Source organism: Mustela putorius, unplaced genomic scaffold, assembly GCF_011764305.1.
Source record: "Mustela putorius furo isolate JIRA1106 unplaced genomic scaffold, ASM1176430v1.1 tig00003969_pilon_pilon_pilon, whole genome shotgun sequence".
Classification (NCBI taxonomy): domain Eukaryota; kingdom Metazoa; phylum Chordata; class Mammalia; order Carnivora; family Mustelidae; genus Mustela; species Mustela putorius.
In genome coordinates, this window is record NW_025422112.1 from 2,405,115 (window position 1) to 2,430,347 (window position 25,233).

At 36.0% G+C, this 25,233-nt stretch overlaps 1 protein-coding gene across 5 annotated transcripts in view; it reads left to right on the forward strand.

Moving 5' to 3' along the window:
* The window catches only part of KHDRBS2 (KH RNA binding domain containing, signal transduction associated 2), a 628,493-nt gene that overhangs the window by 555,694 nt on the left and 47,566 nt on the right, over positions 1–25,233 (forward strand). For 4 of the 5 annotated variants that reach the window (XM_045070404.1, XM_045070405.1, XM_045070407.1 and 1 more), the window contains exon 8: positions 7,551–7,609. The exons of the other annotated variant lie outside the window; for it this stretch is intronic. In XM_045070404.1, the coding sequence (XP_044926339.1) occupies positions 7,551–7,609 (59 nt within the window). The remainder of the gene's footprint in view (positions 1–7,550; positions 7,610–25,233) is intronic. 5 annotated transcript variants of the gene reach the window in all.

The window sequence follows — 25,233 nt, forward strand, 5'->3', positions numbered from 1 at the left end:
TGGGCTCCATGCTGAACATGGAGCTTAGTTTAAAATATATATTTATGACATATATAGTTTTAAGAGAATTTTATTTCTTTAATATTTGTTTTGATTATTTCTGTATTAGTAATGTATAAGTTTGTCTCATATGGTTTCTTTTTACACAAGTTTTTATTTACTAATGAATGCAATGATAGTGATTTCCCAACAAAGCAAATGATCCTATATGTGAGCACTAATTTCTAGTATCAGAAAGATTAGCTTGTATGTTTTAATTCTCCAGTTTCCTTCAGAATAAAGTCCAATTTCTAAATGGAAAAATTCTTGAATGGAAAATGAAATGTATAAGATATGAATACATAATGGTGCTTAAGTAATGTAAGCTATACCTTTTTCATATTTAAATCTATTAATCCCAATGTTATTGCTATTTGTGATTTTAATCTCCAAGCATGAAATTAAGAATTTTAAACTATGCATAGAAGGATTCACTCATGATTAGCAGTTATAGTATATGTTTTCTTTCCTATGTTTTTTCCTTATGACTTGATATATCATAATTGTGTTTTATATTTACCTATTCTAATAATAATTCAGAGTATTTCATTTCTAAACCCTTGAAATTAATTGGTAGCAGCCCAGTTAATATTATGAGTCTTCATTTCTAACTACTGTAGTATTAATCACGACAGTGGATTCAGAGACCACCAGTCATTTGTGCAATTTAGTAATAAAATTCAAGTACATTTGGTTGCTTTTCAAAATGTACCAGTATGCTGTGATCATAATCTACTTGCTAGGTTTACAAGTTGCTTTGTAAGTAGCACTTTCATGGAACTTTATGAAATTTAACAGAAGGCTTTGATCACCATGTAAGTGGATATAAAAATAAGGAACTACCAATTTGCAATTTGAGGATGGGAGCTGGGCTGAAAACTTACCTTTACTTGACAAATATTTCTGGAACTACAGCATAAACGCGCCATAACTTATCTCAGCGTAAATGCTTAGGAGAGCAAATTTAAAGAGAGTTTACTTGCATGCTAAAAATAGTTGGAGGAGCATGATCTCAGGGTCATGAGATCCAGCCCCATGTCCGGCTCTATGCTGGGTATGGAGACTGCTTAAGATTCTCTCTATCCCTCTGCCCTTTGCCGCCCTGCTCACACGCTCATCCTAAAAAATTGGAAGTTATAAAATAATAATTCCTATTAATACATTAATCAAGTCCTTTATCCCTTTTTCTAAAATATTATTTTGTAGTTTTTACTTTTCTTCAATTGAGAAAATAATGAATGAAGCTTTAGTTAAAATTCATCTTCATCTAGTTGTACAGCTTCATAGACACAAACCTTCAGTCTACTCAAGCGTCAAAAAGAAGTTGAGATGAAAGACCACACAGCATAAACTAAGTGCAGCCCGAACTCACGAATGCGGGCGCTTTCATCTTCGGACGACCACAATAAACCGTGGTGTATTCTTAAAATGCTTAATTACCTCTCGTGATTTTTTTTAAAGATTCTATTTATTTATTTGACAGAGATTACACGCAGACAGAGCGGCAGGAAGGGGTGTGGGGAAACAGACTCCCCGGTGAGCAGAGCACAGGATGCGGGGCTCCATCCCAGGACCCTGGGATCATGACCTGAGCTGAAGGCAGAGTCTTTAACCCACTGAGCCACCCAGGTGCCCCTCTCTGGTGATTTTTATGTCTTACCAAAAGATCAGGCAAAAATTAAACAAAGTGTGGATCTTTTATTAAGTGCATCCTCTATTTTTCCCTCACTTGTACCAGTCTGGTTTGGTTATTTGAACAACCCTTATACAGCAGTGTTCTCATTTATATTATGGCCAGTGTCTGTCTTTGTAACTACTGAAGGTCCAAGTATTTCCTTGACAAGCTTGGTTAGTCTCAGTGAGTCCCAGTTAGGCAGCTCCACCATCCGTGTGGCTTCTCCTGCCACAGGGCCATGAACACCAACTGCTAGATTGTGAAGCCCTAGAGAAACTAAGGGTTGTTATGTAACAGGTGCTGGGGAAACAGCTAGATTATGGTGATGATATTATTTGGTTTCCTGGACTCCACTTTTCATCCTAACTTTTTCTATTGTGTTCACTGCTGTTTCATTAGTTGTCTGAGGGAATCGCTATGGGTCTGTTTGGGATAAAATACTCTTCTATCCATCAAAAAAGAACTGGAATTTTCCATTTCTGATTTTTTTATATTTTTACAAATGACCATTGATAAATTAATCAGATATTTCCCTGCCTCCTTTTACTCCGCTTATGTATATGTTATTTTCCCCAAATATTTATTAATGCCTATGGGTCTTGATATCAAAAAGCCAAAATTTGTGGAGAATTTTACTAACAACTAGATATTGTTTAATGAGTCATTGCAGCTAACATGATTTTATATATGTGCCAGTTCTTAGGAAAATTTCATCTGCTATAACCACCAGAGTAATTAAGTTCCAAATCACCAATAATTATCATTTTAATTAACACTTCCACAATTGTCACAATGTATTTAGATACCTTGATAGCTATATATTTTCTAAATATAAATATAAGAATCACAGTGAACCAAAAATTAAATAACCAGGTTGTGTTTATACTAAATTTATTTGTCTGCTTTTACTCACATTATTACACAACAGAAAAATGAAACTAATGTAATGAAACAGTAGCTTTCTGAAATAATGGCATGAAAAGCTTAGAGCCAACACTACAGTTTACTTTCTCTAGCCAAATCATATATGTTTTAAGTTGAAAAATAATGTAACAATATATTAAAATCACAGATGAACTGTCAGTTACACTACTTTTAAACTTTTAATCTGAATTTCATTCATATCAGAAAATAAACGTGTTTCATTTTTCACTGCTCCCATTGCTGTCAATATAAATAGACATCCCTTCTGAAGCATATACAAAGTTTTATAAAGATAATTATAGCAAAATGTTCTAAATTATTCATGTTCAAACACAATCATGTCTTCTTGAATTCTTTTGCTCAATCACTTATTCATTCAACAAATATTTACTGGATGTCTGTTCATTTTTAAGGTTTGCTTTAATTGCCAACTATATTATCAGTTATAGCTTATTAGTAAAGAGATCCACAATTCAGTGGCCCAAATAAGAGAAAAGTTTATGTCCCTCACACATAATAAAAATGGGTAAGTAGGTGGGTTCTGCTCCATGACACCATTTAGGGATCCAGGCTAGTGGAATGCTATCTTATTTTAGACTGCTGTCACAGAATATCATACATGGTGTGGCTTATAAAACAAAGACTTATTTCCTGCAATCCTGGAGGCTGGAAGTCCGAGGTCAGAGTACCAGCATGGCTGGATTCTGATGAGAAGTCTCTTACAGATTGCAGACCTCCATCCTCTTGTATCTGCACATGGTAGTAAGAGAACAAGAGAGCTCTCTGGTGTCCCCTTTTTAAGGGCACTAATCTTATTCATAAGGGTTCCACACACTCATGATCTAATTACTTCCTAAAGTCCCCACCTCCTAATACAATAACATGGGGGTTAAGATTTCAACGTATAAATCTGGGGAGACAAAAAGATTTAGTTCACCACACCATCACTGGCTCTAATCATTCACACTTCCAGTCAGTTACATAAAGGTTGAAAAGAAGTAGAGGACAAAGGACTTTACTTTTATGCAAATCATTAAAAAATTTTTACATATCATTCTGTACCTGCCCACCTTCCAATATAAGGGAGACTTATAAGGGAGTCTAGGAAATGTAGTCCTGAAGTGGTCAGTCTCTCTTACGGAAGAAAAGACAAATGGATTTCGGAGGGGAACAACTAGAAGTCTTCTATGTCCAGCCCTCTAGTCTTACAAATACGAGTGAATACCCTTCTTCTCATTAAAACAAAGATGCCTACTTTCTACCCAACAGAAGAAATCCAAGTTCAATTCCAATTACTGCAACCGCTGAAAATCCAGGATCTCTGGGAAATATACAGACTTAAATATTAGGTCCTGATTCTTTGAAGTCTGGCAACCTGTAAATGACAAAGAGATTAACGTTCCTGCTCTCAACTTTCTTCCCCAATATAAAGTGTCGGTAAAGGAACAGAATCATCACAATAGAAAATTCTGTTGGGAAACACTGATGGTCCATAGACAATAAAAATGATAAAATCTTGACAAGCTAAGACACCTAAACAACAACATTGAAATAATATTTTCATTAGTGCATCCGGCAGCCTTGGTTTTCTTTTATGGAGGTTGTATCAGATTTCCTAGAAGGTTCTTCTTTATCCTAATTGATAAGTGGTCTTATCCATAGCCACACCTGAATTGAGCCAAATATAGCATGTCCTTTTTAGGGAATTCAAATTTTATGGCATGCTTCCTGATTGTACATGTTCAGGGAAGTGAGGATTGTTTTAGGGATCATATATGAGAGTAAAATCTAATGGGATGAGATGAGGGCATTTTTGAACAGCATTCATTATCTCCTCCTATTGGAATACAGGAACAGCTGACTTCTCTAAACCTGTTAAGCCCCAAATTTCTGAACATTCTTTCATTTTAAATTACAGAACTGACACATAAATCAGGCAGAGATCATTTCTCTTAGCAAAAGTTCTATTCACTTTTGTTTCTCCTGGAAAAATGGCCCATTCTTCTTTAAGCTCATGACTTTTGTAAACCTTTCTAAAGGCAGCAGGATTCTGAACAACTGAGCTTTGTTCAGCTTTTTTCCTGTAGTGTCAAAATATACGCAGACCTGCGGTCTACTGCTCCAAGTTTTCACAGGCAATGGCGTAACAAAGCTTATTTGCTCTCTACCTGGCTGTATTTTTTTCCTTGCACTCTCCACCCTACCTCTAAGATTATGCCCAATATTGGGGGATTTTAATGGCATTTCTACACTTCTATGTACTCCTTTCTTTGTTAGACTTAACTGTTGTAACAGAAAGAGTCAAGTTCAATGGCTCAAACAAGATTAAAAAAAAAAAAATTTCTCCCAACAATCCCTGAGATCGGCAGTGGTTTACAGTAAATCTACCCCAACAGGAACATTTAGAGACAAAAGCTCCTCCCATGTCGCAGACCACCACTTCCTAAGGCAGTCTTTCTTTGCGTGGTAGCTGCTAGATCATCACTTGGACTGCATGCTGAGCAGGTGAGAGTGCACAGGTCCAAGATGAAGAGGTTGTCATAAAACTGGAAGTAACCCTCACATCTGTGCACCTTCCATGTTTCCTGGCTTAGTCACAGGGCACATCTAGTTGTAAGCATAGCTGAGGAATGTATTCATTCACCATTCAGCTTTTTGTCCATGCAACGTATTTTCCTATGGAAGAAGTGAGAAGTCATATTTAGATGAGCAAAGGTATGGACTCTGGCAGAGTCCGCTATGATTATCATCTATTATTTTGCATCACCCATTATTTTACAAATGTCTTATATGTCCTACTTTCTCCTTTGCAGAGTAGCTAAAAGTTAAAACTCCTTCTTGGTGTGTATGTACCATTGATGACCCATAATAATTAGAGTTCTTTTCTCATGGTCTCTCTCACTATTTTCTTCTTCCTGTTGCTTATCTTCATCAATTAAAATTAAAATTGAAATACGGTGAGACACATAGTTGCACCACTAGATAGTGGAGCTAGTGGTCTTTATACAGCATGCTGGGAAACGTAAGCACGGGTTTTCAGGGAAAAATTATTGATTGGGACGAAGGGAGAGAGAAGCTGCTGTCGATGTCTTCATTTTCTCTTCATCCCTCTAAATGGGAACGAGGCTTCTTAAATCACATTCTCATGACTGCCATTTCTTGATCACCTGGGAATTAATGTAACAACTCTCAGGAATTTACTACATATTAATGAGGGTTCTCAATTAGGTTATATCACTTCTATTAAGCGAAGGATGCGTAAGAAGGGATAAACATCCAGCTGATAGTCAATGACCTTAGACTTATACAGTCCCAGAGATGGGAAGAAAAACATATTGCCATGCTTTTTTCCTAGACAGTTTGTGTATAAACATTCTGGGCAATGAGGTTTAGGTTCAGTAGCCTTCTTCTTTTATTTGTTCTCACTATTTTACACTAAAAATTGAATTAATGCATTATGAGTTGCCTCCCAGAAAGATAAAGAGGGCCAAACTTCTCTTTATTTCTCTTTTTCACCTCTAATACATAGACCTGTATTATCTGTTTTGCTTCTTTTTCCTTACTGTCAGTGAAATCTGAATTGTTTAATATAATGAGACCTATGGGATTTCCCTGAGGGATAATGACAACCACAGAATTTTAGGCTTTTGTGTCTTTCTTTCAACCTAACCCTTTGGTATCTGTGGCTTACCCTCAGTCCTTATACAATTTAGTATTTGATATTAAGCCATTTTTCTCACCACACTTTATATAATTAAGAGAAATTAGTAATCTTGACATAACTTACAAATTTATTATGTATATAATATAAATCAGAAATTAAGATTCAAGCTGTAGATGTAAAATGAAGGAGCTTATTTGCAGGAAAAATACAGGGTCTCATAAATTATCAATGTAAGTATATTAATATAAGTAGCTACTGTTTATTCTGAGGACATCTCAGAAGCAAGTGGAATGGTCCCAGGAGCAGGAAGTGGTCAACGGTGTTAAACGGTGCTAATGTAAACCAAGGACCACCTCTCCACCACTAGATTTGAAATGTCAAGGTACTGACAAGAGCTACGTTATTGGAGACAACAGATTGGTTGGACTGTCTTCAAAAACATATGTATAAAAGGAGAGGCAGCGAAAAGAATAAGCACTTGTCTCTTTTCAAGAAATTTTACCAGAAAGGGGCAGAGTAAGGGGTAGTCATATCCCTGTGTGGGGAAGTGAGGGTTGAGAGAGGACTTTTGGGGGATGAAATGCAAGAATGCTAATGAGAATGGTGCCTTAAAGGGGAAAACGGTGCAGGACAGAGTGATGAGATCCGTAGTGAGGGAAGACTTGAAGCAACTTGAGTAAGAAATGGAGGAAGGACACCTTCTTGTCAGTTATTGAAACAGGGAAGCATCTAGTAAAATATTAAAGATAAATCACTTATCTATTTGAGAAGGGCATGGACAGGCTGTGGAAGGGCTAGAGGGGCATATAAATATAATTTCAGTGTTAGGAAGTGAAGATGAAGGGGATGCATATTTCTTAGGGTAACAGGGTTAAGAGCCATACACAACTGGGCAAATTGTCATCTTCTATAGCACTTTTTCTTGGAAATAGATCTTTATAACTTCCCTCTTGACAAATTTTAAAGTATTATACTTGTGTTTTAAGCAAAATTTGATTTATAAAATTGGAGGTTAGAGATAAAGAAGTTCTGAGGTGCCATGAGAAAATCATAGCACTCTTTGACAATAACCTGTATTTTTCTTCCTGAATTTTTTTTTCTTTTTTTTTTTTTTAGGATTGTATTTGATACCTAGAAGGTTCTCAGGATATTACTTTAGCACACATTTTGCTTTCAAATTCCATATGAGTTTCTGGGTTGATTCCTCCTGATTACAGTAGCATTGATTGCTGTCTAAATCTGTTGCAGTGTCCCTGAATACTATGACTACGGTCATGGAGTAAGTGAGGATGCCTATGACAGCTACGGTAAGACCTTTTCTTTACTAAATCTGTGAAATCAGAACATCCATCAGTCACTGACAACTCAGAAATTACTTCTTTCTACCCCCAGTTTTTACAGAAGTCCAGGCTAAACTGATTTATGTAATTCCAGGGTGAGGTCTGACATACAAGAGCCAGTACCAGAAACCTGGACAGATCAATTTTGATCGAAATTTCAAAAGCAATTAATCAAAATCATAGATCATTTTTAACAGCAACAGTGAGCATTTTGAACAGTGTCTTATATGTTCCACTTTGTCCACTGTCTGACTCATTGATTTGCCAACAATGCTGTGTCTTTCCTGCTGTCACAAAGATCATTGAGGAGTAATATAGTCAAAATTTTCAAAACATTTAAGGGCTGAAACTGCAGCTTTCAGGTTATTTTCTTGTAGCTCTTAGAAGTGCCGTATAACACTTGGCATAAGTATTAATAGTCAAAAACCATAAGAGACTCTTAACGTCACAAAACAAACTGAGGGTTGCTGGGGGGAGGGGGTTTGGGAGAAGGGGGTGGGATTATGGACATTGGGGAGGGTATGTGCTATGGTGAGTGCTGTGAAGTGTGTAAACCTGGCGATTCACAGACCTGTACCCCTGGGGCTAATAATACATTATATGTTTATAAAAATTAAAAAAATTTAAAAAAAAGAATAGTCAAGTAGCATGTCAGTCTATAAAATTAATTTCAAAAATACACTCTTTAATTAAAATACTACTTAATATTAATTTTAATTCGATTCAATAAGATGTATTGAGTATCCATGACATAACCCTATAGCATATCACTTTTGAAAGGTAGTCTCTTGCTCCTTAAAATACATATGCAATGTCACTGCTTGTCCATCTTGAAAAAGGACACTGATTTAAATGTTTTGGGCCCCAATTTTTATTGAAGTAATACCAAAGCCACTCCGTTCCTCTTTATGGGGAGCAGTAGAAGACATCACGAATGCTGTCTCTGGGTCCGCGGCTCCACGGTATGCAGGTGCGGCGCTATGCAGGTGCGGCGCTATGCAGGTGCGGGCGCCTCCCGAGGGTGAAGGAAAGGTCCAGACCTCCGGAGGAAAGGAGGAAGTGCGCCCTCGTTGAAACTAGTTACCTGACTCGCTTCTCCGGGTGGAGTATCACGAGGCCAAGCTCAGAAACAGGAGTAGACAAAATAGACAAATAACCCGTTCCCACGGTGACTGCCATCCATAAGCTGCTTACTTACATATATCTTCTCATTTATCTTTTATGATAAATTGAACTATTAACTGTTTTAACTCCATTTTGTAACGAGGAAACTAAACAACAGCGGTTAAGTCAATATGAGGGTACAGCTGTGGGACGCAGCTTCTGTTTTTAGAGTCTCATCGGTGTTTGGAATGCGATTAGTTGCTGCTACCACACACAAAGCACCTACCTATTAGGGCTCCATACTAAGCAATTTATAATGAGGATTAGGGATGATGGAAATAATCCTCATTAAGCACTCTGTGTATATCTACATAATCGAATCCCCACCAGAATCATACAAGGTACGCGCTCATATCGTCATCGGAGCTTCACAAATAAGGAGCTGAGGCTCAGAGCTGGAAGTAACCTGCCTGAATTAAACAATTCACAAAGGACAGCAAGAATGTGAATTCAAGCGTGTCTGATTTTGTTGTTGGGAGTGGGGGCAGAGTTCAGTGGACCTAGCAAGAAAGAACAGGATCTGGTACTTAAAACCCAAGTTTATTCTAAAGGAAGGATGTTGAGCTTGGTGAGATTTCTCTGAATCCTGCCAGCTGCTCTCCCACTAATCTAAGGGGATGAAGGTCTTCGAGAGTATTTTACAGGAAAAAATAAAGAATTAACCCAAAATGAGCACTAGGCTCACTCTCTCTCAGACTCCAGCTTCTCCAGCACCAATCAAATGAACATAATTTCCCTGCTGTGAGAGACGGGGATATTCTCCAAAATAATGGAAACGTATTTTCAGAAGTTATTTCACAGAAAAAATAAGCGATGGACAAGTTCGCACAGGTCTGCCTTAGTTGCTGCAGCATTCCCTTAGTTCAAAGGCGCAATGAGTAAGACTGCATTGTTGCAAGGATATTCCTAATTAAATAGGAATCAAGGGGTGCCTGGGTGGCTCAGTAGGTTAAGCATCTGACTTCAGCTCAGGTCATGATCTCAGGGTCCTGGGTGGAGCCCTGAATTGGGTTCCCTGCTTCTCCCTCTGCCCCTCCCCCTGTTCTCTCTCTCTCTCTCTTTCTCAAATAAATAAATGCAATTAAAAAAAAAAAGAAATAGGAATGAAGCCACATGCCTTGTATGACTACTTAGGATGACAAGTAAATAAGACACAACATGGGCCTTTCTTTAATTTATTCAACTGTGTGCATATAGGTATTTATAGGCTATGGAATATGGAATATGATGGCATACATAATAGACATGTTCCCTCCCCGGTTCCTACTGTCTGTTGTTGAGAAACCTATGGCTACATATTAAAAAAAAAAAACCTGTGCCAGATTATAAGCCATGTGATAGAAGAGAAGGTCAGAGAACATTACTCATGTAACAAATATTTATTTAATGGCTAATATGTGCAAGCTATTATACTCAATCCTGGAGATACTGTGGTGAACAACCTCTTGAAACTCCCATTACTCTTTATAAATCACTTTATAAAAATTGGGATATTTATTTGCAAAATACGGTCATTGCTTTTACACTTGCCACAATTTGAGGAAAAATCACCGCCATGAGCTTTACTTTATGGAATTACATGTACTAAAATCAATGGATAATATCTGACAGTGTAGCTCATAGTAAGAGATGAGTTTTCTGTTTCTAAGTATTTTTTTAAAGTTATTGCCATATAAGGTAATAGAGAAAAGTGTGTGAATGTAAACTATTATCTTTTCGGATCTTTTAACGGACATCCTGGGACCATGGTCAGGAGGGTGGGGTCCACCTCTCTGATCTATATGGGTCTTACATGATTCTATCTTGTTTCTTTGATTCTTCTCCTGCAGCAAAGTGTATAGACAAACAACAACCCCTTTTATTTTAAAAGCTACACCTGCCTATAAGCACAAGATTTCCTTCTGGGTCAAATTACAATTTACCAATAAGTACTTCTCAACATCCAGAAAGAGTTGACAAATTATTTTTAATAAGTAATGAGGAAAATGTCTGGTCAGAGATAAAAAGATATTAAGTAGGAATTTTTAAATAATAACTTCTTTTATTTTACCTATTTTACTAACTATAAGCTGCTTACTTACATATATCTTCTCATTTATCTTTTATGATAAATTGTCAGCCAAATTGGCCATATTCTTATTGTGGAAAGATTAGATACATGTACGTGGCTAAAAATAGATTGGTCTTTAGGGTCATGATCTTTTCTTTGGCCATTCAGATCTGTTGCCATTTTTTGACATTATTGAGCAAGCATCAATTCAAGAATGCACTTCACATTCAAGGTGTTTTTATTCTTTATTTGAAAATATTGATATGTCAACACTCTATGCGTTCTAATTTAGGAAGCCCTTCTTGATTTTCCTGTCAGAAGGATAATTGTTCAGGACAGAATTTATTAAGTCATTCTATTGGGGTCAGAATGATATTCCAGGGGCTGAAGCAAGGAAATCTAACTAATGTGTTGCAAGATTTTTTTCATGGTGTAGATCTCAAAGGAAATGATATGTGTGCAGCACAATGGGTTGAGAAAGAAGCTGCTCATGAGGCAGGATTTCAACAGCCCAAGGTCACCCCACTGCCCCAGAGCCCTCTCAGCTCACTATGAATCATCTGTGGTACACATTTGACCATAAAATAGGGACCAGAGACTCTGAACAAAGGCAACTATGTTTTGAATGATGCATATGTGAAATAGTTTTTAGAATATTTTTTTGCCACAGTGTTTCAAAATCAAAGCAGATACATAGTTCTGATTCACCTAAAAAAAATTTTTTTTCTTAGGCTAAAAATAGTACACATCTACTATAGAAAATTTGTTTTGCAAAAAAAGGAATTTAAATCATCCTTAATTATGCTATTATATGTATTCATTCTTTACTTTTTGTTATATATTTTGCCAATTTTTTAATCCATCATGATACACGTTTTATTTTAAAAGAGAACACAATGTAGACTGCTTTATAAAAATTCCTTTAAGATTTTCCTATCACTAAGTAAAGGTTTTCTTTTTCAGCTCTTAATCATTACAATTGACAAATGCAGAATTTAATATATTTTTCACATGTGCTATCAGAATTAACCACTAATATGATCAGTTGAAAAGGGATACTCCTTTTGTATAACCAAGAAATAACAACAATACTTGCAGTCAATCCACATAGTAATGAGATTTAAATTTTAAGAATTCTCATCCTCTCGTATATCTACAGACAATAGAAAAAGGGCCAAGTCAAAAGCTGAGAAACAGTGAGTGCCCAGCATCATCATCTTGAAATCTAATTAACAAATTAATATGCATTGTATACACTCAGATATTGGTATCAGGTTATTATGTGGAGGCAGCTTGAAGTACAGGCTTCGTGCTGATAGGTTGCTCATCCTATCCTATGCAAAAGGACAGATGATGAAATTTAAATGTGCATGTGGAGCAGTTATTTGGGGACTTACTCATCTCAAATACAGATGGATTTTTTTCATTAATTTTCCATACCTCACATAGTAGCTAATGTATTAACTAGCATCCACTTTTAGCTTACCTTTAAAGAACCGTTGTACCACCTTTCAAATCAGTAACATTTAAACCTTGCATCTCCGCTTATTCATTCATTTCCATTCTAAATCAATAATTCCTCTCTTACATTTTGGTTGTATCCTGGGCGCAGATACTAAGTCTCAGTGGGATGACTGTATTATTTTTTAAAACAAATAGCCCCAATCCTCAGTTTCCTGGCCACAACCCAGATTTGGACAGTAAGTGAAGAGTGTTACAATAAGTTGCCTCTCCTGCTCCAGTTGGTGGAAAGAACTGTGGGGCTAACAGGTATCGGGAAAAGGAAGAAGGAATGCTCTTCAGGATAATCGGGTCTCGCGTTTGAAAGACTCATGGATGGACTCTTTCTTTTAGGATTCCTTTAGAAATGGTTTGAAATAAACCACCAGAAGTAAAAATCCAGTCATTCAGTGTGATTCCTCACTCTGAATCTTCACACATTGTGTTTTGTGTTTCACTAGATTAAAATTGTATTTGTCTCTTTCAGGCCCATAAGTCATGTTGAAGTGACAGATAATGTTGACCTCAATGAAAATCCTGCATCCTTTTGGTTGTAATCACAATTGGATTATTCAAGATATTTCCATACAATTTGATATTAAAGATTAAACTGTTCTTTCTTGAAGCATTATAAATATAAAATTTTAAACATTAAATCCTTTATATAGATGCTAGTACTAAAATACAACATAAATAATTTGTATTCAATATTTAATGTATTAATATTTATTAAATACTTCATTGATCTTTAATTTTATTAAGATTTAAATTTTATGTTTCTGATAACTTGAATTTTATTTTGGAGCACAAATATTGGACTCACAGAAATCCAAATCAGTTTCTTCATTTTAAAAATATTTCTTAATTTATCAGAGTCATTATAATTGTTTTGGGTAAATCTAAATAGCTCATAATTCAATAAGCGTGCATTTTAAATATAGTTCCTAGATCAGCTTGGCTAAGCAATACTTCACATAGGAAACACCGTCTGAATTCTCTCTGAGACTGACAGCTAAGAATGGACGGCAATATTCTCTTCTCAGAGAAAAGAACTGTTTATTAAAATGTACTTAATGTACGAACTGAAGAGCTAATTACGCATCCATTCTTTAGTGGCATTTAAGATGACGGCTGTGTGGAAACAAGGAGGATAATATTAATACACTGTCTTGAAATGAATGAAAGCAAGAAGAATTTTGTCCCATATTCCAGGGCATTTGAGTGCTTCACTTCAAGACGATTGCAGAACACAAAGCTCATTTTGTTTTCAGAGGCAGGAATGATTATTATCCCAGTATGAAAATAAGCCCTGCATTGATTAATCTGTGAAAACAGCAAAAAGAAAAGGAAGCTAACTGACAGTCATGCCATCCATGTGATTCAAGAACAAATTCTGTCCATTTTTAATAGTATGTAGAAATATCAATTTGAGGAAATTGATTTTAATAAATGAAGGTAATCTTAACATGGGAAAGAATTTACCAGACATTTAAAAAACTCATGTATCCTAGGACTTATTTTTATTTTTCCTAGAACTTATTAATATTAAAGTTGTTACATGATAGGCTATTGAGAAAAATATCACTATGATTTATTCTATTTAACTTTTAATACAGATTTTTAAACTTTATTTTTAAAGTTATTAGATTTAAATTATTAGACTTTATTAGTCCTTTCTTTTGAAGGGCTAATGAAATGGTGCTTCTAAAGTATTTTAAAATTCACTTTTTAAATAAAGAATTTATTTATTTATTTGAGAGGGAGAAAGCACAAGTGAGGGGGAGAGACAGAAAGAGAAGCAGACTCCCCGCTGAGGAGGGAGCTCCTTGCAGGACTTGATTTCAGGACCCAGAGATCAGGACCTGAACTGAAGGCAGATGCTTAACCAGCCGAGCCACCCAGGTGCCACTAAAACTCACTTGTAAAATTAACTTAAGGCATAGTTAACTTTTTGGTCTTTCCTAATTCAGAGGTTGCAGTGAGATGGATATCTAATTCAACCAGTCTGGATAATAAATGTAGATTATGTTGTCTAGACAGACAATCAAAAGATCAGTGTCTTGCTACTCTATCTCTTCCAGTGTAACAGATGTATTAAAGTTTCCATTCAGTTTTAGGCAAAACTGGAACTTGCTTTACAATATTTCAGATCAGAGATTGTTAACCTTAATGACACATTTTAGAGCCACTTAGTTAATCTTGAAAGAAATATTAATGTCCTGTTACCACCCAAGATCAGCTTCATCACAGTCTTTGGAGATGAGAACTGAGGGCATCAGTTGAATAGCTTTCTAGGTGGTTGTTCTGTAAGCTAAAGTTGAGAACAAGTTTTAGATACATATCTGGGAGTATGATGAAAAGTGGCCTGTGATTTTAATATGAATGATCAAAACTGTGCCAGGCACCTGCATTCTTAAAGGTACCACACAGAGTTCTGCAAAGGCTATCTTTTGGAACACTGGGTACTTTATAAACAAATGTTATATTGTAGGACTTGGCATTTTAAATTCATTTTTTTAAAAAACTGTAGGTTTACATAATGGAAAATAGGATTTTTTCCCCTTTTTGAACAATTGTGTGCTGAACATTTAAATATCAAGTTTGACTTTGTCTAAAATTCACCCAACAGAGAGTTCACATGCACCTATCATTTCTCTTGTTTAGGCAATAAAACAAGCCATAGGAAAGTTCTTTTATCACTTTCTTTTCTGCTGAGTTAATGGTGCAATCATTTTAACTGATGGGGAGGGAAGAGTTCAGTGATTTACTGTCAGAATCTTGGGGTGTACAGATCATGTACTAAAAAGTAAATTCAGTATAATGATTTATATTTAGAATATACAAAAATGAGCTGTTTTTAAAACACAAAGTACAGAATATAAAATATAAAGCCAGAAAAACATTTTCTTGGCTACCTGGAAATAGACTAGGTAAGAAAAAATATATCCTGAAGGCATACAACCTTAGGGGGTCTTTATAAAATTTCCACAGTTCGGGTAGATTTTTATTTCTATTAATAGAGAGCATGAATTTTTAAAAGACAAAGATACATCGTTCTGAAATAAATGTGCAACATATTTATCAAATATGTCATAACTTATTGAATGATCCAATGGGAACTGATATATATGGATTGCTGGAAAAAATGCCAGTTGAAAATGTAATTATGATTACTGATGACTAATATCAGTGTCTTTTTATAGATTAGCTAGCTCTGCTGGTAACAAGATAGGCTGGGGGAGGGGGAGGATGGATCTAGAATACTTAGGTCAGTCTCTCTGGAGCCTGGCAACTGTGTAGGAACATTCCAGGAGACGTCCCCTCAGGATCAGGAGAGTGCAGCAGCAGGCGACAGCTCCCCTGGAAGCTGTTGGCATTTGAAAATTCTACCAGGATTTTGTCCAGTCATGGGCAAAAGAGCTAATTTCAGGCTGATAAGAAGGATGGGAGAGCGAACAGACTAGGGTGAGTGCCCAGAGTTCACCTAAATGTTGCAAGTCAGGGCTACAACTCTCCACAAAACTGCCCTCACTTCACACTCCAGTCACAAATTTGGAAGACTCTAGGCCACCCTTTCTTCTGACCAGCTGGCTACAACTTTGGAGTTCCCACTACCCACTCTGGTTTAATAACTTGCCAGAATGACTCACATAACTAAGGAAATGGCTCTAACTTAATAATTACTTATTAGAGCAAAAGGAAAGAATGCAGAATTAGGCAGAGACAGATACATAGAGCAAGGTCTGGGAGAGCCCCAAACATGAAGCTCTCAAAATCTTCAGAGTGGCACTATCCTCCTGGCGTACTGATGTGTAACCACATCCAAGGTGTTGCCAAGCTCATGCAAACCTCAGTGCCCAGAGTTTTTATTACAGCTTCTTTATGCAGCATGAACAACTGAATCATTTCCATCTCCAGACTCCTTTCTCTCTTCTCCAGATTGGGCTGGTATCATGCGGTTAATGCCCAAACCTTCTAATCTCCTGGTTGGCCTCTCAGGCATGACCAGGCCCCATCCTGAGTTGTCTCATTGGCATGAACTACCAGGTGTGGTCAGAGGAGCCCATCATGAATAACAAGACTTTCCCATTACTCCAGGAAATGCCTGGAGTTTAGAGGTTACTTCACAGTAACTGGGGACAAAGGGTAGCCCAAATTTTTATTACACAGAGGCTGAGGTAAGAGTGCCTACTCGGGAAAGCCAGCAGAGACATGTTGAGGCAAAAAGCACAAGAGTCAGAGCCAGTCAAACAGCCAGGTTAACATTTTGCTACACTTAAAACCTGGTTTTCTGTAACTCCTATAACTTGGTGTTGGTCTAAGAATACACTCTGGGCTCATTTCTGGTCTCAAGTACAGAAATGACAGGTGTTGGGTGGAGTAAGGCAATCAAATTGCTACAAATTCAGTCTCTTCGTCTATGAAGCTACGTCACCATGCCTACCTCCTTCACTGACTTGAAGGCATTATTGGAATCCTTAGAGAAGAGAATTATAAAATATCATTTTATATCATCATTCTTATTCTTCCATTTTTCTCATAAAGTCCACATGTATATTTTAAAAAGTCTATAGCTGAATTCTGCAGGTTTTTGATTGACTCCAGATTTTATTTGACAATTGTAGAAGAATTTTTTCAATTCAAGTCAGAAAACCTCTTGTATTATGTTCAGTTATCATTCACCATTTTTTCCCTATACCTTCAATTTTGGAAATCCTTTCTCTAACTGGATTCTTTATCTCCTTTTTACTTAGACAAGATCTTAACTCTAAAGTAAGACGATAGAAACACATTTATTTTAAAATATTGAGAACCACTGGCCTTTATTATTCTATAGGTGTAAGATATTACTCAGTAGAGTCAAGAATAAAATATAAGGTTAAATTTTAGTTATGTGTATAATAGGTGATAATTAGAAATGAAATGGTACAGAGTCATTATTAAATATGATAATGTGTAAAATGTGTAAGGTAGGGGCTAAAACAGAGTAGACAATATAAAAATAGTACCACCTGCAAGGTATGGGTAATATACTAATCACAGCATATTTGAATTACAGTGATTCTTCCTCACATTGCCAATCATGGTGGCTGCATCTTGGAATACAGAAGCTAGTAAAAATCACTCGTTGCAAGCTAAACTATTCGGCATGCAATTCATGTAATTCTCAAGTTTGTTGGTCATTTTTAAAAAAATCTTCCTGGAGCTCACAATAGAAATAGCAGTAATCCCAATAACTTAAGCTTAGCCACACAAGATAAAATTGTGAAATCGTGTAATGATTTGGAAATTAGATATATAAATGACGTAAATTTGGAGATACTAAACAAGAGTATGTATAAGAATGGAGAAAGGTTAAGAAAAATGGCCCTAGAATTTCCATACCTAGACTGAAAAATAGAAACTGGAAGATGATTTAATTCTCAGGTTATAAAACCCAGCCATGGCTACAGACCCACATTTTATGAAGGTGAATTAAAGTTAATAGAGAGATGTCAAGTATTAACTAGTTAAGCCACAGATGTACTTCAGAATTTTACCCTCAAAAGTTTCTACAGCTTTCCTCATTATAGATGACTCATATATTTATTGAATTGTCTTCCTGAATTTACCCATGAATATTTTCAATATGGAACACATTTTAAACAGTCATATTTGTTTCTTATGTCAACAAATGCACTTTGGAGTCAGTTGTTATTCATCTGTTTCATGGTCCAGGCAGCCAATGGGAAATACCTCCTTTTGAAAACCTCTTCAGGACTTAACCTAAGAACTTCTTCAAAGACTAAAATGAATCTCACTGGTTTTGAGGAAGATGTTGGTATTTAGGACAAGTTCCCCAGGAGCCAAGAGAAGCTCTTAAGAAGTCCCAAAAGACCCAGCTCATCTCTGGTTTTTGGGATCACTACCAGAAGTCATCATTATTTTTCTTAAGATGAATCAAAATAAATGATCCAAAAAACTAATCCATAAACATTAGCTAGTTAAGGAAAATGTAAGCTTTTCTTCAATATATCAAGAAAAATGAAATCATTCACTTGCCAAAATATAACAGGTATCTAAAGTTTGGATCTTTTGTACTTGAAACCTTTAAGTGGTTTGTTCTACTGATTTCTTCTGCTAACGGGTCCATTTCCATGCAAAAACAGAGGACCTTCCTTTTGAGAAAAAGATTTTAAAATCTGAACTATACTAACACTCCTCTTATTTCAAGACCTAAGAAATTTTTTTCAATGAGTATTGTAGAATACTTGTGCTTCAGATGATCACCAAAGTCATCAATTCTAAAATGAAGGTAGGGGTCAGATCATGTTAGGCTCTGGGTGGAATTTCTTACTAAGGAATTTGGACTTGAGCTTGAGTATGCTACCAGAGCAACTGAACAGACCTAATCAACCGTATTTAGAAAAGTCCCTCTGGCTAGAAGCTGGAGTAGAGTAGTATACACACACACACACACACACACTAGGGAATACATACATGTTTATATACATATATATGTATATACACACAGATACACATATTTTATAATGTATATAACATACATATTACAGCATATAAATATTTGATATACAATCATGGGAAGTCACACACACACACAAAAGAACTGGGTAGTCTGGGCAAAGATGAGAATGGCTTGCCATGGAATAGGGTTGGTGATGGATGGAAAGAAATAATGAGTTAAATACATATTAAGGAAGAAAAAGCAAAGCTTAATGACTGGTTAGAGTGACTGGGCAAAGGTGAGAGGATGCCGAGGGTTTTAGATGAGTAACGAGGCAGTTTCTATGTAGTAGCTTCAGTCTCTGCAATATGAAACTTGGGAAGAGCATTAAGTAATATGGAGAAAAAGATGAGTTTAGTTTTGGAAAAAGTTAACTTTGAAACACCTGAGGAGATGCCCCACAGGCAGCTAGATACGCACGTCAGAAGCTGAGAATGGTCTGTGACAATTAAAATTTGCCATCAGCATGTAGATGAAGAAACTTGCCACTTGCCAAAGAAGTCTTTCAGTAAAAAAAGAGGAAGAACCAGAATTCAAATGCAAGCCTAGCTACAAGACCCCTGGGAGTCCTATTTGAAGTGAAGAGATCCGAGGGAGGGCTGTGGCTTCTTCAATGGGTACAAAATGAAGATGTAAAATATTTAAATAGAATTAATGCATTCAATAAATAATTACAAGTTCTGCCATGTGCATCACAAAATTCTAGAGTTGAGAAAAGCGTGCTTAGAAAGGCCTAGTCCTCTGTTATTCTCTAGATGGATTATTCCAAGTGTTACTTTTTTCTAACAGGGAATATCTAATTAAAAATTTGAAGCAGTGACAAAAGCTGTAAGTGCTTTCCAGAAGGTGACTGAATTTCCTGAAAGCATAACTGTGGTGAACTCAAAGTTAACTCTTCTTGGAACAGAATTCACTAGGTTCATCTGTGGAAACAGATGCTGGTCATCCATATTTCCCCTTCAGTACTATAATGTTTTATCCTGTGTATCTTAAAACAATAAACTCTGCAATTACAACATAGTGGCAATACAAACTGTGTAGATAAAATTGTTGAACCATTAGGTTTCGATATCCCATTAATATTTTTAAATGTTCAGAACAGAGCAGACGATCTTTCTTTCTACCTTAGATGAACGAACACGTACATTTGCACCTTAACAAATTCAGTTCAAGCAGCCCACACTCTTGTTAACAAAATTAAAGCTACATTCTCACTCATTTAGCTAATTAACTGTTGTTGGAATCACCAGTTATTATATAATTCAAGGGAATTAGAATAAATGAAGTCTTATTTTCCAGGCAAGAAAAGAAAAAAGAGAGTGGGAGTCAGGATCTTCTTTCAGATGAAGGGAGTGATGGAAAATGGTAAGACAATTACAGATAAAAATTTCGGGTCTTCTGGGGCACCCGGGTGGCTCAGTTGGTTGAGAAAAGACTCTTGATTTTGGCTCAGATCATGATCTCAAGGTTGTGAGACAGAGCCCTGCATAGGGCTCCGTGCTCAGTGGGGAGTCTGCTTGAAAGTCTCCCTTTCTGCCCCTCCTCACCTTCTAAAAGAAATAAATAAATATATATTTTTTTAATTCTCAGTCTTCCAAATTCTGAGCTATAATTGTCTTATCTTTAAAAGGAAGATGACATTGGTACCTATCTTGCAGGAAAATTTTAAGTATTTGCTAATAACAGCATTGTGTTTGACCCTTGGAAGATGTGATAAGAATATTGATTCTCAGAAAAGATGGTTCTCATATAAGATGAGAATCTTATTTTCTTAATAGGATAGGTATTTAAAAATTAAATAAAGAAAACAGACATTGTCATAGTGAGTTACAACAACAGAACACCTAACCTAACCTATTCTCTTTGGGAACAAATAACAATAAAACAACATAGAAGTATTGAAGGGTGTTTTTAAATAGAATGCTATTCCTTAGAGAGAAATCAGAAATTTAACCGAGACCAGCAAACAGAGCGGATGAGAGTCAGGTGAATTCTAATCAACCTTGTAAATGCTCTTATATGAAACACTACTTGTTTGTAATAATAGAGCTTAAATTGGGCTTCCTGCTTTAGTTGTGGTTTCTGCATATTGGCTTACAGTATACCAAAAATAAATAGCATGAGTTCTCCCTTTTTGTTGTGGTAAATTAAAAAACAATTTTTTAGACTCTTTTTCAGATCTCAGATATATAAACAACTAGCTGTGTAGGTCTCGCAAATTGGACATAAGAGCTGTGCCCTCAGTCATCCGCATGACATCCTATATCCTTTCAGAGCTGATTCCTAAAATGAATGTACTCTGAAGGTGGCATTCTAAACCTACTTCTGGAAAAATAAAACACTGAAAGTTTACTTTGCATGTGTTTAAATAATGCTGATGTGTCCCAAATTTGTGCCTTGTTCCTATTTTTCAATTTCCCCACCAAGAACCCTAATGTTTATAGTATCTCTGGAAGAATCAGAAAACACAGTTTTGCAACTTTAAATATCATCCAGATTTTTCTTCCCCACTCTGAATGCCTCCCCCACAAAGTAGCTGGTTCTAGGGCAGGAGGGGGAGCACACTGAAAAATGCACACCACTAAATACATCTGACTGCCTTGAAAGCAGACTACTTGAGATACAGAAGCTTTTGAAGTCACTACAGTAACATTGAATGCACAAGAGTTACCTGGGTAATTTACAAGCCTTCATCAAAGTAAGATGTTCCACAGTGATGCCTATCAGCATGTAATGGAGATACACTCTATGGAATTCTGTAAACTTGACTGAACTGGGAACAAAATAAGTCTAAGTAGAAAAACAAAACAAAACAAAACAAAAACCTAAAGGTGGAGTCATGTTTTTAAAAGAAATATTAATATATTTCAAATGCATGAAACACTATAATCTAATTACAAACAATGTGTCTCTGAATAAGAATTCTGTTGTACTTATTTCTCAGAACTGATTTCAAGATTCCTTTTAGTTAGTAACATCATCTATTTATATGTAGCTTACAAATATTTGTGGTGTTCTTCCTATGTATCTGTCACCAAAGGGCTCTCTTTCTATAGGTCTTGGAATCCAGTTTAACAAGCCTGGGTGATACAAAATAATTAACATAAGAAAGTCTTCAAAGAAAGTGAGTTCTCTTAAGTAGGTTAAACAGTACCTGAATTTTTAGTTACACTCTATATTTGCTCAGAAAATTACTTCCTTGAGATGATTAGATATTAGAGCTCAATCCAAGTTCTGTTGAATGATAGAAATTAGTACTTCCCTCCTCTAGGCTTTCCCCAGCATTTTCTTCAAATATCAATTATAAATATGTGCAATCTATGCAATTTCATAGTAGTTTTGTCCTGTGATCTCTAAAAATCCCTTAGTATCCTCATACTCAGGGCTTAGTACAATGAATAGCATATAGGAGATCTTTAGTAAAGGAAAAAAAAATATTTAATGAATGCTTTATTTTCCTTCTTCCCTCCTTGTTTCATTAAAATGGTACATTAAAATCTGAATTGGGAAACCTAGAAATGGTGGGAATTTGATCAAGTCACTGAAGCTATTTCTCATATCCTCATTTTTTATTTCCAGATCCCCAATTTTACAAACCATCCCAGTAATTTCAACTTGGCAATTATTTTGCACATTCTCTGTGGGATAATTTGTTATCTAATTTGCTATTTCACATCCATAGTCTAGCTGGTGCTTCTCATATGACATAATGATACTGACAGCATCTTATATCCTTTATTATTTTCCAAGAAGACAAAGAAAGATTACTTCTAAATTTTATGGTCTGTAATGATTTTTAAAATGACATCCTATTACCATACCATGGGAATAGAAACCACTGTCAGGGACTCCAAAATTTGTATGAATCCCTAAAATATTTTATTCTATTTTATGTTATCTAATTTTATTTTATTTATTTTATCTTTTTAGAGAGAGAGAGTAAGGCGGGGGTATACAGAAGGAGAGGGAAAAAGAGAATCAAGCAGGTTCCACACCCAGTGTGGAGCACAGTTTAGGGCTCGATCTCACAATCTAAAGACCATGACCTGAGCCAAAATGGAGAGTCAGTTGCTTAACAGACTGAGGTGCCTCTCCCTAAATATTTTAAATTCATCTTATCTGCTGAATAGTAGAGCTCAAAGAAGACAGGCAATTTCCTAATCTATTCTGGGGGCTTTATACTTCAAATTTTAGGGAATTCCCATCATAAGGACCTGATAATGATTTTTCTCTTCCTATGCTTAAGTTGTTCCAATGTGCTAGGTTCTACGATGGACTTACATTAGAACTTCTTTGGATTTCTAAGAATCACTTCTATCTCTAATACCATGGTGGAGAAATCCAATGACAGGCACTGAGGGGACTGGCTGACCATATAAGTAAGGCTCAATGACATTAGAAGATGATGAAGGAAAAAATTCCATTGAGTCAGTACTCTCCAGTCTAGATCCAAAGAAAATAACTTTACTGAAAGAAGTTGGCTTGTATTATCATGTGGTAATTGTAAACATGTGACTATTTATAAATATTCTGATATTAGAAAAAATATAGACCAAGGAAATGTGGCACACAAAGAAATTAATACCTTTCCTGATCTCAATTCGCTATTATTATTGAGAATATGAATTAAGTGAAATAAATTCTTGATTCCTCTGTTAATGGTAAGGAATCTTAGAAAAATCTACAGTTTTCACCTGGGTAGGAATTCATTTTGGCTGCCTTTCTGGTTACAGTTATAGATTAGCAGTATTTCCCATTTCTAGCCTTCAGCAAGGAAGAAAGAACACAGTATGAATTTACATACAGAGAATTATAAGAGCACATTTTTGTGCAATGAGACTTGCTTTTGCACATTTTTGTAATTGGATTCCACTATGATTGTTTCATGAAATCCAGTTGAGAAATACTTTTGTTATTTAGCTAACTAACCTCTTGAGTAAGAAGTCTGACTTTAAAATATATAATATTTCTAGTTATAAAGCGTCTAAAACTAATGTCAAATGTCTTCAGCTCAAATATTACTGTTTTGTCAGTAATGACCAAACAATTCAATGACTGGTTGTCATTGAAAGCTCTTTCTGTCTCACAATTCCGTCCGTCTGTCCTTCCTTCCTTCCTTCATCCTTTATACATGCATACTTTGTGTTCAACCTTTTCTAGGCACTGCATTTTTTCCAGGCACCGAGAATACAGCAGAAAATAGTGACCATCTCCTTTTTAATGCTAGCCAAAAGTTAGGAAATGAAAGGTTTTAGCCCATAAATTAGCTGCCCTAGAGCTTTAGATAAAGTCTAGTAAAGCTAAACCAGTGGGTTCTTATCAAACAATGCGGTCTAGGGCAAGTCCCCAAGACTATGCCACTTTAAAAATTCTTTTTTTTTTTTTAAGTGTCTTGTCCCCCCTAAGATTGACTGATTGATTGATTTAAGATTTATTTATTTATTTGGGAGAGAAAGAGCACACAGAAGGAGAGGGAGAACCAGACTCCCCACTGAGGAGGGAGCCTGACATGGGGCCCGACTCAGGACCCCATGATCATGACATGAGCCAAAGGCACCCACTTAACCAACTGAGCCACTCAGGTACCCCCCCAGTTTAAAAAATCTGATGAAACTGGGGTAGCTGTGACAGCTCCTGCTGTCATTCTGTTCATATTGTTGCACTATATTACAGAAACCAAGAACATTAAGCTTCTGAGAAAGGATCCAAGACTTCCATTCCCTGGGAAAACTTGAAACTTCTATTATCCCAGTTTCTAAATCCCATAGACTACAACCGGGTATCTCTAATACTCTAGAACAGAATAAAGCAAAAAGTATTACATTCCTTTTGTTAAAAACATGAATAAAATGGGGTAGATTTTACCACCAGAAGACAGGGGACATTGGCATATTCTTGATCATTCATAGTTAAAGTGTAAAATTCGTATTATATAAGGCTGAGAAGGCATTTACTAGTTTTGCAAGCAGAATCCATTTTCCCTTCCAGTACATTTTTTTTTTTAAAGTTTTATTTAATTCCAACAAGTAAATACAAAGAATTCTTTTCCACAATCTGTCTGCTAAGAAAGTCTAACAGCTTAGGGGTAAACTCCCATCCTTAAGAGATCACATCAGAAAGACCAACATCCACAATCTCCAGCCAAAAAAGACAGCAAGATCTAGAGCAGGGGTCTGTAAATCTTTTCTGTAAAAGCCCAGACTATATATCTTAGGCTTTGCAGATGTATGGTCTCTGTCACAGTTACTCAACTCTCTCTTTATAGAGTGAAAACAGCCATAGACAATATGCAGATAAATAAGCATGCCTGCATTTCCTAAAACTTTATTTTAAAAAAACAGACAGCTTGCCAGTGTGGTTCGCTGGCCATAG